Source organism: Dama dama, chromosome 1 (genome assembly GCF_033118175.1).
Source record: "Dama dama isolate Ldn47 chromosome 1, ASM3311817v1, whole genome shotgun sequence".
NCBI classification, from domain to species: Eukaryota; Metazoa; Chordata; class Mammalia; order Artiodactyla; family Cervidae; genus Dama; species Dama dama.
Genome location: NC_083681.1, coordinates 3,744,018 through 3,762,158, shown reverse-complemented (window position 1 = coordinate 3,762,158; position 18,141 = coordinate 3,744,018). Strand labels below are relative to the sequence as shown.

General features: G+C 49.3%; 1 protein-coding gene across 2 annotated transcripts; it reads left to right on the top strand.

The window, feature by feature from the left end:
- Window positions 1–2,027: 2,027 nt before the first annotated feature.
- On the top strand, window positions 2,028–16,995 carry GPR83 (G protein-coupled receptor 83). 2 transcript variants are annotated; one of them, XM_061123913.1, is made up of 4 exons: window positions 2,028–2,390; window positions 7,356–7,481; window positions 10,728–10,861; window positions 14,793–16,995. In XM_061123913.1, exons 1-4 carry the CDS (start codon window positions 2,028–2,030, stop codon window positions 15,415–15,417), a joined length of 1,248 nt encoding a protein of 415 aa, XP_060979896.1. In that variant the 3' UTR covers window positions 15,418–16,995. The 2 variants fall into 2 exon arrangements, with proteins under 2 accessions (XP_060979896.1, XP_060979942.1); XM_061123959.1 differs by lacking the exon at window positions 7,356–7,481.
- Window positions 16,996–18,141: the final 1,146 nt, after the last annotated feature.

The window sequence follows — 18,141 nt, the reverse complement described above, 5'->3', positions numbered from 1 at the left end:
TTGGGAAGATCACCTGGAGAAGGGAATGGCAACCCACTCCAGTAATCTTGCCTAGAGAATCCCATGGACAGAGAAGTCTGGACGGCTACAGTCCATGGGGTTGCAAAGAGTTAGACATGACTGAGCATGCAACACTACCACTACCTATATATCCTGGCTCTTCCCTTACCTCTTTGGAACAGATTCTCAGAGCTATCTGAGAGGGGGTATACCAGGCTACAGTCTTCAATAAGGTCCCTGAATAAAACATAACTGGCATTTTCTAAGTTGTACGTTTTTCTTCAGTTCACATCTCTTTGCATAACACTCAAGCGATTCCTGCTCCTGCAGCTGAATAAGTCAGACTCAGTCATCTCCGTGTCTCTGCATGTGCCACACAGAGACTCCCTCCTTATGGAATTCATCTTCTTTCCTCTGCCTCTTCTGTGACCTAATGTCTCTTGCTGGTCCCTTGGGACCGAGTTGAAGTGTCATGTTCTCTGAGAAGACTTCCCTGATTTCCTCTCAGGGCACCTCGTACTTTACTCTGGTGACACTTAATCAAACTATTTTCTAATTGCTTATTGACCTGTGTCCCTCGAGCTCAAGGGGGCACAGAAGCTCATGTCCAACTTTCCTGGAAAATTTCCAAAGTGAGAGGTGGCTAGGTTTTCCCTCAGTGAGAAAAGAGGACTTGGGTGGGAGGGGTCTGCTCTCCAGGGACTGGGTGAGACAAAGGATTTCTCCTTAAGGAAAGGGACATCTCAGAAGGGACCTGGGCTTGAGTCATTTGATGGAGACCTAAGCGCACAGCTCAGCAGGGTGCCATTACAAAAAAAAAAGTCTGCTTGGGCTTTGCCAATAGAACAAATGAGGGGGCAGTTACAAGCAGTCAACCAATTACTGCATACAGGGCCCAGAGCAATGTGGTGGGATAGCTCCATGGGACTGAAAACTCCACATACAGGAAAAGGAAAGCTTTCCACCAAGGCCAGAAAAGTGAAACAACTTGCTTAGGATTTCAGAACTAGGAGGTGACAAAGCTAGGATTTGACTCTGATTCAACAGGATTGGATGGAATGGATGGCAGGGCAGGAGTGACTGGGAAAGACTTGGGTGGGTGTGTGTGTGCGTGTGAAAGACCAGGTGAGCAAAATACCAAGATTTCGTGGAGAAGTAGGTGGGAACAGAAAACAACATGGATAACATCCCTTACAGATACAGCTTCAGAAACGTCCATGGCAGAAAACTCAGTTACCCAAGAAGTGGGCACAGAGCTGTTTACCTCCTTTGATTCCTGGATCACACCAGGAGAACTGCTCTGAAGTGTTTCCTTGAAAAACAAGCCCGCACCCCCGCTTAAGTCTCAGTGAAGGGAAGAAAGCGAAGGCTGGCCAGCCTCCCAGGACATCTGAAGTTCGGTCACTGAAGACGCTTGGAGAAAGTCTACATCGATATCATTGTTGTTGCGCCAGAACGGCCAGGGCCCAGGGACCCACCTCAGCCTGAAACCTGCCAAGACGGACAGACAAGATCAGAGCAGCCCCAGCGCAGAACCAGGTGCTGCCTGGAGCGGGCACACCCAGTCGCTGCCGCGCGCCCTCCGAAACCCCAACTGCCCCGCGCGTATACCTCCCGCTCCCTTTCGGACGGCTAGGCTTAAGCAGAAGGCAGGCGGATACGAGTCTTTAGCGAAACAGCCCTGAAGCCCAACTGGAGTTTTATTTCTAGAGCGAGAGCGGGCTGGGGCCGGGGGTGGAGAGGAGCTCGCCGAGCCGGTGCGCGTCACCGTCGCCCGGAGAGACGCCGCGCCGCGCGATCGGCAGAGGCGCTAGCTCTCCCGCAGCCGGAGGGCGCAGCGGAGACACGAAAGTGGCGCGGGCGTCCCGGAGCGCGCGATCGCGGGCGGGAGTCAGGGGGGGAGCGGCCGCCCGCCGGGCGCGGCGAGGCCCGGGGTCCCGGGGCGCACTGCCCGCGCGCTCCTCTCCCCGTGCCCGAGAGCACGTACGCGGTCCGCGGGGCGTCCCGGGCGCGGGGCTCCGGCAAAGATGACCCCTGGCTGGGTGCTGCTCTGCCTGCTCCCGGCGGTGCGGGCCGCGGACGAGCGGAGCCCCGGGGCGGCCCTAGCGGGCCCCAATGCCTCGCACTTCTTCTGGAACAACTATACCTTCTCTGACTGGCAAAACTTCGTGGGCCGGAGGCGCTATGGGGCCGAATCTCAGAACCCCACGGTGAAAGCCCTGCTTATCGTGGCTTACTCTTTCATCATCGTCTTCTCGCTCTTCGGCAACGTTCTGGTCTGTCATGTCATCTTCAAGAACCAGCGGATGCACTCGGCCACCAGCCTCTTCATCGTCAACTTGGCTGTTGCCGACATTATGATCACGCTCCTCAACACCCCCTTCACTTTGGTGAGGCCGAGGGCTGGGCTCTGTCACCCTGGGTCCCCTCCCTTTCGCCCCCCGATTTATCCCTTTTCCCGTCTGTTCCCCTCTCTGCCTGTCTTCCTGCTTCATCTTTCTTAGTCTCTCTCTGGTCGACTCATCTCTCATCGCTCTGCCCTGCCGTTTCGACTCTTGGTGTGTCTGTTTCTGATGCTGTCATTCCGCGTTTGTCTTTCTCCCTGTCTGTCTCTCCAGCGCCTGTCTCTGTCCCCTGTCTCTGGTTCTCTGTGTCTTCATCTATTTATTTCTTGTCTGTGACTCTCTCTGCTTCTGTTTGTCTGTCTCTATCTCTCTCCTCATGCTTATCCTTGACACTTCTTGTCTGTCTCTCTTTAGTATTGTCTTTCTGTGCTCTGTCTCTCTCTCATCACCTTCTAAGCCAGAGCTTCTGCAGCTCATGGCACTGGGATCAATGATTTGAGTGTCTGCAGCCAGGTGTGAGTCAATGACCATTTCCTGTGTAATGTCACTGAGCGAGAGTCTGCATGATGATGGAGCAGTAAATCAAAGCCCCTTGAAATGCCAGCGTAGATTGTTAGGTCACCCCACCCCCATTAAATACAGCCCATTAAATGCCATTAAATGCCCCCCGCCATGGGATGCTGCTTGAAGCCAGGATGAAATATGAAACAGTTGCTATTTGTTAATGGAACCTTAGGTGCATTTTCCTAGACCACTTAGTTAAATTGCATTTCCCTTCTGTGGTTTGCCAGTGAGGTTGTGTATGAAGTCTGTGTGGTGGAGGACATGCAGGTGGGTGAGGTGGGCTTGGGCCCCAGGGCAGGGGCGGCCTGGGGGCACTTGCACACAGGTAGAGGGAGAGCCCCCTGCCCCGCCTCTTTTCCCCAACTTCCACTGAGCCCCGACTGCTGAGTGGTGGTGTCACTACTCTTCTTCCATGTCTTGGGACTGCGGTGCTCATGGATGATCAAAACTGGAAGAACTATGACCAAGCAGTCATCATGACAGGAACTCCTTCTATTTCTGCAGCATGAGTTAGGCTTTTTTCCAATTTATGAACAACCTTATTGATACTTGAGTTATTACCAAACCTTATCTGTTCATATGTCTTTCTCTCTCTTTCTTACACACACCACACACACTCAACCAGAAATAACAGACAAGCAGAAAGAAGATGAATTCCCACAAGCCTATACATGTGTGTGAACATCCTTTCAAACCTTACATTTAAAAACTGTGTCCTCTCTCTTGTCTTTGCTTATGAGAGCATCACTCCCATTTGGCAGATGAGAAAATTGTGGCACAGAGAGGTTCAGTCGCTTGTCCAGGTCACTTGGCTGGTAACTGGCAGAGCCAGCATGAGAATTTTGTCCTCTGACTCAGGTACGGCCGGAGGTCTGTCCATGAAGCCACTTAATTGGGGGTAGGGGGTGGGACCTCTTGGACCACTGCTCTCAACCACTTTCCCTACTCTCCTTTCTGCCTACATCTACTAGATTCCTCAGGGGCAAAGAGACTTCCAGATACCTCCCCCTACAATGTACACACACACATCTACTCCCCACCGACTGCCTTAAAGCACAGGAAGTGCATCTCTGGCTCCTCTTGGCTCCCCCTTGACTTCTGACTTGACCATTTGTAGTCCCGGGGGGTGGGCTAGGCCACTCAGGATAGAAGCCCTGGAGCACAGCCCTCTGCTGCTGCCCAGAGCAGGGTGAATGGCTGGGTCTGTACACGGGGTGGAGGGTGGGGAGGGGAGGCCAGGCTGCAGTTCGGAGCTGAGAGCCCCTACCTGGAGGATTGCCTGCAAAAGAGGGGGTGTCAACGCTCTGAGGACCCAGCCCCTGCTCCAGGTTGATCCAAACCAGCTTGGCCTTCAACCTGACCCATGCAACCACTCCAGTCCAATTTTCTATCAGAGCTTCTGAGGAGCTGGCGATCAGGATGAGTCAAAGGGTTGAGGGGAGGGTCTTCTAAACCTCAGCCAGGCTCCTCGATGGGTAAGATGTCCTGTCCTTGGGCTAGTTGATATCAATATCCCTCCTCCCTGTTCTCCCTTCCTGTCCACTTTACATACTACGTCAGCATGAAAACCAGCGCTGGTTGATGAGAGAAAAGCAAACAATTACTCACAATTACTGTGGCAGAGGTGGGCATAGAGTGTGGTGGAGCCAGGAGTCAATCCTTTATTTTGATCTGCCAGAGTCCCATGGGCGGGTCAAAGGAGAATTCTCAAAAAACACAACATTTCAGAGGGGCTAGGATGAGTAGGAATTTCTCAGGCTGAGATGAATGTTCAGTGCAGGCAGAGACTGGAGAGGACAAAGGCAGGGGTGTCCAGGTTCGTGGTGTGTTGAGCGCTCACTGCAGCTGCAGCGCTGGGGCAGGAAGCACCGTGGAGGAGCCGCGGGGCAGGAAGAAGCAGAGACAGCCAGGGAAAGGTGGGCCGGCCATGAGTGGCCTGGATGCTCGGAGGGTATCTGGCTCTGTCTTGAAGGCCGTTGATGATTCTAAGCAGGAAGGTGACAGAATCCGACTTTTGGTTAAGAAAGCGCTGTCAGCAGTGTGAAGGCTGAATTACAGGGGAACAGACTGGAGGACTAGAAAGCTGACTGGAGGCTGTGATAGTCCAGGTGAGAGATAAGGGGGCTCCAAGCAGGCCGTGGCCTTGGGACTGAAGAGGAGGGAGTGGACTAGAAAACCCTTCAACAGCACTGCTTGGCTTTGGTTCTACATTGACTGTGGTAGGTGAGAAGCAGGGGTGCCTGAGGGTTTCCTGCTGAGTAGTGTCACTGGGCTGCTCACATCCCCATGGAGCTCCTACCTGCCTATTCCAGAGAGAATAGTGTCCATAGTTTGTGTACCAGGTTCATGATCGGGTCAGACTTGTCCCGCGTGTTTCTCATGCACATGCTCTAGTCAAATCATTCCAACCCTTGTCCCCCAAACAGCTCCTGAGATTCCTGACTTTGTGCCAAGCTCGTTGTTCTTACCTGCACACGGGCAAATCCTACTTATTCGGTAAGGTGTTAGTCGCTCAGTTGTGTCCGACTCTTTGAGAACCCATGAGCTATAGCCCTCCAGGCTCTTTTGTCCATGGAATTCTCCAGGTAAGAATACTGGAGTGGGTTGCCATTCCCTTCTCCAGGGGATTGAACCTGGGTCTCCTGCACTGCAGGTAGAATCTTTACCATCTGGGCCACCAGGGAAGCCCATTCTGTAAAGCTCATCTCAAATGTCTCGTATCTTATAATAATGGCAGCTAGTAGTTAAGTACTTGCTATGTACCAGGCACTGTTGTATCTGGTTTACTCATGCTCTCTGCTTTACAGGTACTTGATTTTTATAGCAATCATGTGAACAAGGGTTAGCCCAGGAAAGTGAGGCTCACTGGGCCTAAGTGCCTTGCCCAAGGTGACAGCTGTCAGTAGCAAATACTCTGCTGTAAATCACTGCTCGACATTCTTCCTGTCTAGCTGACTTGCTCTATTTCTTTGTGTCATGTCTCTCTCAACCTCAGCCCACTCCCACCTGCCCTGGTGACCCTTTATCTGGGCCTTCTGTGGGGCAGGGATCCCAACCCCTGGGCCACAGACCAGTACCTAATGGGACCCGGGCCCCATAGCAGGTGATGAGCAGTGGGCAAGTGAGCGAAGCTCTGTGTTTACCTGTACCCTTCACTTGTTACTGCCTGAGTACCTCCTCCTGTCCATCAAGGCAGCATTAGATTCCCCTTGGCGCACGCGTCCTACTGCACTTGAATCATCCCGAAACCCTCACCCCCCCGCCCCCCCCCCCCCCATGATTTATCTTCCATGAAACTGGCCCCTGGTGCCAAAATGGTTGGGTATCTCTGCCATAGGGCATTGACTATTTTCTATCTTGCATCTGAGATACCTGAGACCTCCTCTTCCCAAGTTGGGAGCTCCTTGATCAGAATCAATGCCTGATCCCTTTTGGGTGTGGAGCATCACTCACAGGAGCTCAGGCACTGAGTGAGCAAAGAGCTATGGAAGATGTGGGTTGAAGCTTCTCCTGCTCCCCGGGCCTCACACACCCTCAGAGTTGGTCTCCTCTTTCTGCCCAGACCCCGGCCCCTGCTCCCACATCTGCAGATCCCTGGGTCTCCTTCCCAGATGACGTGTCTCGAGGCCTGCCCTTAGTCAACATTCCAGGGCACAGCTCACATGCTATGTTGTGACTCTGCAGACGTGTCTCCTCTGTGAATCTGAACTCATAGGAGCCAAAAATGAATTAGGTTATTATCATAAAAATAGCTCCTATTTATTTCTAATCATATCTTTCTAGCAATCTGCCAGATATTGTATTCCATGTGCTGTAGTCTTTCTCTAAAAATAATAATAAAAAAAAGCTAATCCTTACAATAAGATACAGATAGACTCATTAGGAAAGACCCTGATGCTGGGAAAGATTGAGGGCAGGAGAAGGGGAAGACAGAGGATGAGATGATTGAATGGCATCACCGACTAAATGGTCATGAGTTTGAGCAGGCTCCAGGAGACAGTGAAGGACAGGGAAGACGAGTTTGCTGCAGTTCATGGGGTCACAAAGAGTTGGACATGACTGAGCAACAGAACAACAAAAGAGATTTTTGAGCCCCCCCCCCTTTTTTTTTTCAAATGAGGAAACTGAGGTTCAGACAGATTACCTACCTTGCCCAAGGTCACACAGCTAGAAAACATTAGAGGCGGGAAATCTGACTCTAGAACCTATGTCCTTTGCACTCTATCCTGGCACCTAGCAGGGCCCGGCCCCAGTAGCAGGATCAGAGTCTGCTGAATTGGGTGATGCAGAATGAGTTGTGCTGGAGAAAAGCATGTGAGACCCACAGTTCGGCAGTGCAGAGTGGAGCGAGGCGGGGAGAGGCCTCCTGTGGGACGCTGCCCGGAGACACAGGGAGGGGGGTGAGGGGTCAGAACCTACTCCTGACGCCCGCGGGTTCGTCTGCAGGTCCGCTTTGTGAACAGCACGTGGGTGTTTGGGAAAGGCATGTGCCACGTCAGCCGCTTCGCGCAGTACTGCTCCCTGCACGTCTCCGCCCTGACGCTGACGGCCATCGCTGTGGACCGCCACCAGGTGAGGGCTCCACCGTGCCCTGCCCTGCCCTCCCTGGCGTTGCTTACCAGGGCGCTCAGGACAGTGCTTCAGCCCGTTTATTTTTAAAGACTGTTTCTGATGTGGACCGTCTTTAAAGTCTTTATTGAATCTGTAACAATATCGCTTCCGTTTTATGTTTTGGCTTTTTGGCCGCGAGGCATGTGGGACCTTAGCTTTGTGACCCGGGATTGAACCCACACCCCCTGCATTGGAAGGCGAAGTCTTAACCACTGGACTGCCAGTGCAGTCCCCTAGTCCATTTTGCAAAGAGCCTATTTGTCTTCTTACTGACCAATATGAGCACTAAATTAGGCATATTAAGTCCTTTGTGCTGGGGGCTGCAAAACATTACTCCCCATTTGTTATTCCAGTGAAGACTCCCTGCTGGCATACTGTGCATCAGAAATGACTGAGCTTGTTTTCCGGGGTGGGGGGGTGGGTAGGAAGGCAAGTCTGGAAAATGACAGATGAAAAGAGAGTGGCAGATAATTGCAGGTCGGAGGCAAGGCTGCTGGCTGGCAGATGAGGTGGATATCCCTGGGCCTGGCTGTAGAGGAGGTACACCTGGGCTTGCAGACAGGGAGGCGTGCAGGCGCAGGTGTCCAGCAGGGTGTTGAGGCCCTGCTTACTGTCCTGCCCCTTCAGACGCACATGGGAGGCTATGGTGAAGGGAGCCAAAAAGGACCTGACAGCGCCCGTCATGGAGGAGGGTGGTTCCACGCAGACGCCTGGCATATGCGGATTCAGTGAACCTTGGTTATACACTTGGGTCTGTGCAGAGTCACTGATCACAGGTTCAGGGAAGGGCATCATCGCTTGCACACCACCATATGCCTGGTGACTGATGAAGGGAGGAACAGCCTTGAGGCGTGAAGCTGGCTGCAGGCTCATGCTCAGATTTCTAGAAGATCGTTAGTCTGCTCTGAGAAGACACAGGGGCACCTGCAGGCCAGTATCATAAGGACAATCAGGGCAAAAAGAGAGTGAAATTTAATTCTAAGGAGCTCCAAGAGTTACAACAACAACCAAGAGATAGGAAGCTTCTAAGGTACAGACTCATCAGGGAGAATCCTCAGTGGCTCAGCAGGTAAAGAATCTGTGTGCAATACAGGAGACCCAGGAGACTTGGGTTCCATCCTTGATTTGGGAAGATCCCCTGGACGAAGGCATGGCAACTCACTCCAGTATTCTTGCCTAAAATCCCATGGACAGAGGAGCCTGGCAGGCTACAGTCTATAGAGTCACAAAGAGTTGGACACGACTAAAGCAACTTAGCACACATGCACACTGTCCCTTTGGTATTTATGTTAAGTTGTTTTGGTGCAAAGTATCTAAATGTTGCATACAAATATTTCCTGCCTTTTCTTAACCTTCTGCCCTAATTCAACAAGAAGGACTCTGGATCACCTCACCTTTACTTGGGCTATACCTACTTCACTTAACACAGCTGACGGTCCACCCTTGGACCAAACGTGGGTCTGAGGAACAGGGGGCGGTCTTGCACACACTGGCCACACTACTGTGACATATACCCACACATGGGATCCTGTCCCAGAGCCTACAGGTTCTTGGAGCGTCCCAGGGCCTCTGACCCAGGCTTCCACTCCCTTTATTGACCTGAGCCATGAAGGAGTGTGAGAGGCAAGGATGGCAGAGTCCAGATGGAGATGTGCTGGGCAGCTTCTGAAGCCTAGTCCATTCCTCCGATAAACCTTAAGAGACTGGGAGAAGACTGTGGAAGAACACAGTAGAAGGTGCAGTGTGTCCTGGGATGGCATCCTGAGGTGGTGGCAGCTCTTTATGACCTCTCCTCCTGACCCTACTCACCCCAAACATCTTTTTCAAGAAATAATGATTCTAACCTAGCCACCTGGGTGTCCATCAACAGATGGATGGATAAAGAAGATGTATATATATATATATATATATATATATATATATATATATGTATATATATATATATATTGGAATACTACTCAGCCATAAAAAAGAATGAAAGTTTGCTGTTTGCAGCAATATGGATGGATTTGAAGGGTGTTATGCTAAGTGAAATAAACCAGATGGAGAAAGACAAATACTGCATGATATTACTTATATTGGAATCTAAAGTAACACAGCAAACTAGTGAATATAACAAAAAAAGAAGCAGACCCCCAGACATAGAGAACAAGCTAGTGGTTACCAGTGGGAAGAGGGAAGGAGGAAGAGGCAATGTCTGGGTAGAAGATTAAGAGGTACACACTACAGGTATAAAATAAGCTACAAGGATATATTGTACAACACAGGGAATATGGCCCATATTTTACAGTAACTATAAGCGGAGTATAACCTTTAAAATTGTGAATCACTATATTGTATACTTACAATTTATATAATATTATACATCAACTATATTTCAATTTAATAAAAAGAAAAAATGATTCTAACCTTAAAATGAGGCTTCTGTGAAATTCACAAGTCTTTATTTAAACCTTTTAGGAGAACTGATTGGCATATAGTAGCAATCAGTTCTAAGATGCTTTTCAGCCCAAAGCTTCTAGCGCTGGTTTTATTTGGGGCTTGGGAAAGCTGGGCCCCACTGCAATTTAATTGGATTGGCCAAATAGTTCGTTCGGTTAGTGAGTATGTTGTTCAACACAGTTCTTGGTGAAAATGAAAAATGTGCCTTTTATTAGTACTTAAAGCCGAATGAATTTTTTGGCCAGCCCAGTAGAAACGACTTTCAGAAACAGCGGTGACACCCAAATAAAGGTCGATGCAGCTTCCCACAGTAAGTGGTGAGGGTTTCACCCTGTGTGTGTCACCTTCTGACCCCTCGGAGCCCGTCATAACCTAAAGGATCTGGGCAGATGGGATGAGGTCCTGAGGTGGAGGCTGACCGTGGCTGCCCCTCTGCCAGCCCCACTGTGGGTGTCCTGGGGACAGACCACCCCTTCACTCTTCCCTGACCTTCTCACTGCATCCTGCTTCAGTCAGGCATGACCTACCTGCAAGAGCCATTTGAACTTCTTGAAGTCTCTGAGTCCAGATGGCATCCTCTTTCTACCCCCAGAGCTTGGGCAGTGGGGTGGTGTAACTCAGGGGCTCTACAATGAATTAAGGGGCACTTGATTTTGTAAGTAGTACCTACCTGCCTCGTTGTGACAAGTGAGCCGCATCATCTGGATTTCTCATTTGCTTCAAGCTGTCTTCTGCCAGTGACGCCCCGTTTTGCGTGTTTTCCAGGTCATCATGCATCCGTTAAAACCCCGGATCTCAATCACAGAAGGTGTCATCTACATCGCAGTCATCTGGACCATGGCAACGTTCTTTTCACTCCCACATGCTATCTGCCAGAAATTATTTACCTTTAAGTACAGGTGAGGTGGACTAGTAGGCCTGGGGGCCTGGAGGACCTTGACAGATGGAAACTTGAGCCTCCTCTGAATCTCAGTTACTAGCACCTGCTGTGCCAAGCTGGTCTCTCTGCTTCCTTCCCATCCTGTTGATTCCAGGCCTCTGCCTATCCTCTGCATTTTTTTTTTTTTTTTTTTTGCTTTTTTTTCTCATCCTTTCTTCTAAACACTTTACAGCTCTTCCTTGTTATTCTCTGTCCCTTTGTTTGCAAGGTCAAGGCAATAGCAATCAGCTTCTGCCACTGGGGACATATACTCATCCAGACTGAAATTCAGAATCATCTAGTCCCTGTTTAAAATGATGACGTTTAAGTTCTCTTGCACCAACCTACAAACAAACTTGTATATGTCTCAGTGTCTCAGGCAGGATGCTGTCCCCACACCTACCTCTCATTTATCATATGCTTTGTCTTGTGCTCTTATAGAAAGGAAAGCACCAGTGTCTTGAAATTTAAATACTTGTGTGTGTTGCTAGCTCGTTAAAGGTGACCTCCCCTGATAGACTGTGAGGCTGGGGGGAGCTGGCTCCATTTCTGATTTTGTCATCTTGCTGTCCCTAGCATCTAAATGACTGTCTCCACATCACAAGCTCTCAGTACATATTTGCTGAATGAATGAATGAATAGAGTGATCTTTATCAGTTCATAGTTGTTTTAGCTGAAGTTCTATAGAAACAGATCCTGAGATAAAGGATGATGCATGTGTCCATGATTTTTAAGAAAGTACTCCCAGGGGACTTCCCTGGTGGTCCAGTGGTTAAGAATTCTCCTTCCAATGCAGGGGACGTGGATTCAATCCCTGGTTGGGGAACTAAGATGCCATGTGCCGAGGAGCAACTAAGCCCATACTGCAACTACTGAGCCTGCTCGCCACAACTAGACAGCCTGCATGCTGCAGCTAAGACCTGACACAGCTGAATAAATAAATGAAGTGCTGGATTTCCCTGGTGGTACAGTTGATAAGAATCCACCCACCAGTGCAGGGGTCACAAGTTCGATCCCAGGTCTGGGAAGATTCCACATGCCGTACAGCAACTAAGCCCGTGTGCCACAGCTGCTAAAGCCTGTGTGCCCAGAGGCCAGGCTCCGCAACAAGAGAGGCCCCCACCATGAGAAATCTGCACGTCGTAGTAGGAGTAGGCCCTGCTCGCTGCATCTAGAGAAAGCCCATGCGCAGCAACAAAGACCCAGTGCAGCAACAATAGAATAATTAACTTAAAAAATACCAATAGATTTCTACGTACTTAAAATTTTTTTTAAAAAATCACCCTTAAAAAAAATAAATAAGTGAAGTGCTCCCAGGGGTGGTAGATGCTGGGGTGGAGAAGCAGGACGGCAAATGGGGAGAGACCGAGGGAGGGCGTGGCCTGCAGGGGGCGCTCCGGGGCAGACTGTAGCTGCGTCTGCCGGCTTGGAGGCGAGGGAGCTGCGTTCTCACCTCCTGGGAAACTCCTGGCCACTTCTAGCTCTTGGTGACTCTGGGGAAAGTGTCTTCAGTGGCCCTGGGGTGGTCCTAGGCTCCTGGAAGTCTTGAGTACCAGCTGTGTCTGTGGGGTGGGCAGGAGCTGGGGCCCAGTGCCTCAGACCAGCGAGGGGTGCCCTGCTGGTGGGTCTTCCCGTGTGCTGCCTCACCTGAAACATACATTTACACACACTCCTGTGATGTAGGCAGGCTCCAGAGAACACTCTCAGACGGCCAACTTGAACTAATTTGTGAAGAATCCGTGCCTGAATTCAAGGATACCGAATGAATCACGTGCCCACCCCTATTGAGCACTCGGCTTCCCCATCTGCCTTCACATGTGGAGCGCTGTTTCTTTTTTCTGATAACACTAGTGACAGCCACCTGTATGTACTGATATTACAAGATCAACAAGCTACATGATATGGTGAGAAAGTAGCAATTTTGAGTTGCTGCTTAGAGATTTTACAGGATGAAAACCCTGCTGGCATCAAAAGTCTGGACATTTAAATAAAGACCCGAGCTTAGGTTTCCTGCCACAAGTTCCTGCCTTGCTTTTTTCAGAGCATCTTTTAAAATGTTCATTCAGAGTTGAGCTTGTGAAAAATTTGTGACCTCCACCCCAACCAGCTTGTAACAGGTGCTTGCTGCCCTGCTCTCTCTCTCTTGCCCATTGGGCACCTGGGAGTAAGGATGGCACTTCTCCCGGCTCACAGCACCCCCAGCTGGGATGTAATAGTCTTGTGACTTTCTTTGTGTGAATGTATTAAAACTGCGCCTTCAATCAAAATGGCCCTGGGATTTTTGCTTCCCCAAAATTGGAAGGAAGTCCTGAGGGAACTCCCTGCTGCCTTGTTCAGCAGATCATAATCTGCATGTTCTTCATCCACCGCTCCAGGTTTTCCAGTACACATAAGTGTCCTTAAAGAATCTGGAGAGGACCAGGTACATTCCATAGAAAATAAGTATCTTTGTCTGAGTGGCTGAAGGTGTATGAGTTCCAACATTGCCACTCACATTCTCAAGACTCATTATTTTTTTCCCCCATTCCTTGGATCCCTCTGGAATGAAAGTAGGTTGTGCAACAGAAATTCCAAGATTTCCTGAATCCATTGTGCTCCCAGGATGAGTTAATTCTAAGACTAGGAGCATCAGTGCATTTATTTATTGAACAAATATTTATTTGGCCTCTATTCTGGGCTAGGAACAATACAAAGTAAACAGAGTAATCTAGGTGTATCTCTCTTTCTTAAAAATTGAAGTAGGAGAAGGAAATGGCAACCCACTCCAGTATTCTTGCCTGGAAAAGTCCATGGACAGAGGAGCCTGGCGGGCTGCAGTCCATGGCGTTACGTGACTGAGCATGTGTGCACAAGGGTGGAGGGAAATGGGTTGGTAGCAATAAACTGGTAGAACTAAAAAAAAAAAAATGAAGTATAGTTGATTTGCAGTGTTAGTTTCAAGTGTATAGCAGACTTTTTTCTTTTATAAGTTATTACAAAAAGTTGAGTATAGTTCGAGATGCTATACAGTAGGTCCTTGTTATCTATTTTATATATTATAGTTTTTATATGTTAATCTCATCAGCCAAATATTAATAATTTATAAGTTAATATTCATCAGTCCTGAATATTCATTGGAAGGACTGATGCTGAAGCTGAAACTCCAATGCTTTGGCCACCTGATGCGAAGAACTGACTTATTTGAGAAGACCCTGATGCTGGGAAAGATTGAAGGTGGGAGGAGAAGGGGATGACAGAGGATGAGATGGTTGGATGATATCACCGACTCAATGGAGATGAGTTTGAGTAGACTCCAAGAGTTGGTGATGGATAGGGAGGCCTGGTGTGCTGCAGTCCATGGGGTCACAAAGAGTTGGACACAACTGAGTGACTGAACTGAACTGAACTGAATCTCAAACTCCAAATTTATCCCTCCCCCCTGACCTTTCCCCTTTGGTAACCATGTTTGTCTTCTATGTCTATGGGTCTGTTTCTGTTTTGTATATAAGTTCATTCGTGTCATTTTTAACATTAAAAAAAATTGTATCTTTTTTTAGATTCCACATATAAGCAGTATCATATGATATTTGTCTTTCTCTGTCTGGCTTACTTCATTAAGCATGGTAACCTCTAAGTCCATTCGTGCTGCAAATGACATTATTTCATTTTCTGAGTAGGATTCCATCATATATGTGTACCATATCTTCTTTATCCATTCATTTGTCATTGGACATTTAGGTGTTATTCTTACCTTTATAGAACTACCAGCCTAGTGGGAATGCCGAAAATGTAGTCAGATAACCAGGCTGCTCATCATTTATGCTTAAATGGATGGATGTACCAGGAACCCAGGGGAGAGAGAGGCCAGTGTTCCTGGGATGGGGCTTTTCCACAGTAACTGCACATTCTCCTTCTCTCCCTCCTGTCCCTAGTGAGGACATCGTCCGCTCCCTGTGCCTGCCAGACTTCCCTGAGCCAGCCGATCTCTTCTGGAAGTACCTGGACTTGGCCACTTTCATCCTGCTTTACATTCTCCCCCTCCTCATCATCTCCGTGGCCTACGCCCGTGTGGCCAAGAAGCTGTGGTTGTGCAACACCATCGGCGACGTGACCACGAAGCAGTACCTGGCCCTGCGGCGCAAGAAGAAGAAGACCATTAAGATGCTGATGCTGGTGGTGGTCCTCTTTGCCCTCTGCTGGTTCCCCCTCAACTGCTACGTCCTCCTGCTGTCCAGCAAGGTCATCCGCACCAACAACGCCCTCTACTTTGCCTTCCACTGGTTTGCCATGAGCAGTACCTGCTACAACCCCTTCATCTACTGCTGGCTCAACGAGAACTTCAGGGTCGAGCTGAAGGCGCTGCTGCGCATGTGCCAGAGGTCGCCCAAGCCTCACGAGGGACAGCCTCCCTCCCCTGTGCCCTCCCTCAGGGTGGCCTGGGCGGAGAAGAGCAGCAGCCGCAGGGCTCCTCCAGCCAACAGCCTCCTGCCGTCCTCCCAGCTGCAGTCTGGGAGGACAGACCTGGCGTCTGTGGAGCCCATTATGATGATGACTTAGAGGAGGAGGAGGACGCGGGGAAGGGGTGAGAGTGAGGAGCTCTGTCTGCTGAGGAGGCTGGCAGAGCACCCGAGAAGAGAGCCTGGAAAAGAGTCTGTCCTCACACATGATGAACTTCACATGCCAGAAACAAGTTCCTGCAGAAGCCCGAGGTCGCTTGAGTTCCCACACAACTCTGTCCAGCCTCTTGGCTCCATTAGAGAAAACAAAAAGGCAACTTCCAGCTCAACACATACTGGTGAATTTCTGCCTGAGACATGCTGGTTCCCCGAGCCAGAGGGCCCGGGACAGCTTCTACTCACATGGGGGTTGAGTTAGGCAACTGCTCCCAGCAGTCGGGTAGCCGCCTTCCAACACTCCGCACCACTGAGCGCTCGTGACAGAGCCGGGAGTCAGACTTGGGGTGTGCACCACCCAGGGGCACGGCGCTGCTTGAGAAAGGACTGTTGGCCAGTGAAAGGTTCGCCAGCCAGAGCTGTTGTGGAGCTTTGAATGCCTTGCTTTCTGAAGTTGCTGGAACAAGATGAATCCCAGTTCTATGGTGGCCCAACACTTGACAAGAAAGGGCTAGCTGGGCTCTTTACTTTAGTAAACAGGAATTACTGAGTTTCCTTAAAACAAAGAAAAACTCTCACTGAAAGTCTGAAACATTCAGAAAAGCACAAAAAGGAAAATAAAAACTACCCCCTTCTCCCACTAACCTGTGATAAGTTCTGTCAAAATGCTATGGATTTCTTGGCAACTTTTTTCTGTATGTATGTGTCTGTGATTTTCGTTTCATGTTGAATTACAGTTTTCCATTTAGAAATAAGAAATACGAGCATAGCTGAGAACTCCTGAACCCCTCTCTGAGGAGTAATATCTACTGGAAGAGTTAGATGAGATGAGAGAAGAGCCAAAGGAGAAAACTGTCCCAGAGCAGACAGACTGCCTGGTCTTGCAACCCGCAGTGGGAAGGGCCTGGTTAAAGGACCCCTCTTAGGACGGTGGCCATTGTGATAAACCAGGAACAAAACTCATCCAGGAGATACAATTCCTCTTCTCCTGCAGTCTCACAGAACAAGATGCGATGAAATACTGCTCTGCTTTTGCAGGAGACGAGAGAGCAGGCTTTCCAACAGGCTCTAAAGCTGTCTAGACACGCTGTTTCTCCTCTGTGTTGTCTGAATAGTAAGGCTGTTTCATATCAATTTCCACAAGACAGCTCACATTCAACCTTACTCTGGTGGCTCACATGGTGCTTATCAAAACCTATGGCATCATGATGGTCCTTAATAACTCAACTTGCCAGAGAAACCTCATTCCAGAGACAATGAGTGTTTTCATCACCTTCTGTCTGGTCCTGAGTGAGTCACGAGGTCACCCAGGTGAGAGGTGCCCCAGGCAGAGGAGAGCTTCATTCACAACCCTAAGCAAGTGCTGCTCTCATGCTTGTTTGAGGTTTCTTTCTAGCAACCAGAGACATTCTGAAAGCAAACAATAGCCGTGGAGCTGAGTGGAAAACTGAGGCTCGGGAGAAGGGGTTAGTCTGAGGTTCATTTAGATCTCTTGGCTATTAACTGGACTTTGTCATGTCATCTGCTTCCCTAAAATGAATCATGGAGGTTCATCATACTATTCTCTCTGTTTGGGGATGTTTGAAAATTTCAAGCTGTAAAGTTTTAAAAATCATCTGAACAGTGGGTAAAAAAGTGACTTTCATGGGATGTGCATGCTACATTGCTTCAGTTGTGTCCGATTCTTTGGAACTCTGTGGACTGTAGCCCGCCAGGCTCCTCTGTCCATGGAATTTTCCAGGCAAGAATGCTGGAGTGGGTTGCCAAGGGATCTTCTTGACCCAGGGATCAAAACTGGGTCTCCTGCACTACAGATAGGTTCTTTACCATATGAGCCACCAGGGAAGCCCATAGGTTCCAGCTTCATGGGAGAGAGGGAGGCTTTTAGGCCCATAGGGATACCAGGAGGGTTTTTTCCAGCCCAAATGGCTTCCAGGCCTGAGCCTATTGTCCTTTAATGCTATCATGGCATCCTTTGAACCAGAAAGAGAGCAAGTGGCAGAGCTATGGAAAGTTTGTCCTGCTCTGAAATCAGAGGAAAAGTTTCCCTTCACTTCCTCCTCTCCGAGGGCCTTTAAAATTGCTGCCAAGTCATAGGAAAGGTCTTTCTCTAGTGGAAGTCCCACCCCACTAAGGTCGGGGTCTGCTGTCAGTTCTCTGTCTCCGGTCTCCCTCCACTTCATCGACCTTCCCTGTGTGTCTCAGAGCAAAAAGTGCTTTGTGTTTATGAATGTGACATGTGTCACTCTGGAACCTCTGTACCGTGCTGTAGTGAAGACTTGACTGTAACTTGTTCCAGTGTCAATAAAATAGTGGCTGTGTGTTCTGTGCTTCCCAGACTGATGATTCCAGTTGGTGACTTTCAAAGAGGGGTTCACGTGGATTAGATGAAGAGTGTGCGGAGAGCTTCAACCTTCAGCCTTCACCTCTGCATTTTACAGCTGAGCAAACACAAACAAACTGAGCGGGTGACCTCTCTGACCCCCCATGTCAGGGATTAACTGAGATGACTTCCCTCTTTCCCTGCAAAACTTCCCTGGCTGAGCAGCATCTTCAGAACTGGTCTTTGGGAGACACTGACTCCAGCATCTCCCCAGATTCCTGCCGTTCTGATTAAAGGCACCTTGCCTTTCTACCAGCATTTGTCTCTCTGCCTTTCTCTCTCATG

What these genes read in the sequence shown, in the direction of transcription:
- GPR83 (XM_061123913.1), top strand. Translation starts at nt 2,028, where the DNA reads ATGACCCCTGGCTGGGTGCTGCTCTGCCTGCTCCCGGCGGTGCGGGCC. An exon ending in TCAACACCCCCTTCACTTTG is followed by an intron (nt 2,391 to 7,355) that starts GTGAGGCCGAGG and finishes GTTCGTCTGCAG; the next exon opens with GTCCGCTTTGTGAACAGCAC. An exon ending in TTATTTACCTTTAAGTACAG is followed by an intron (nt 10,862 to 14,792) that starts GTGAGGTGGACT and finishes TCCTGTCCCTAG; the next exon opens with TGAGGACATCGTCCGCTCCC.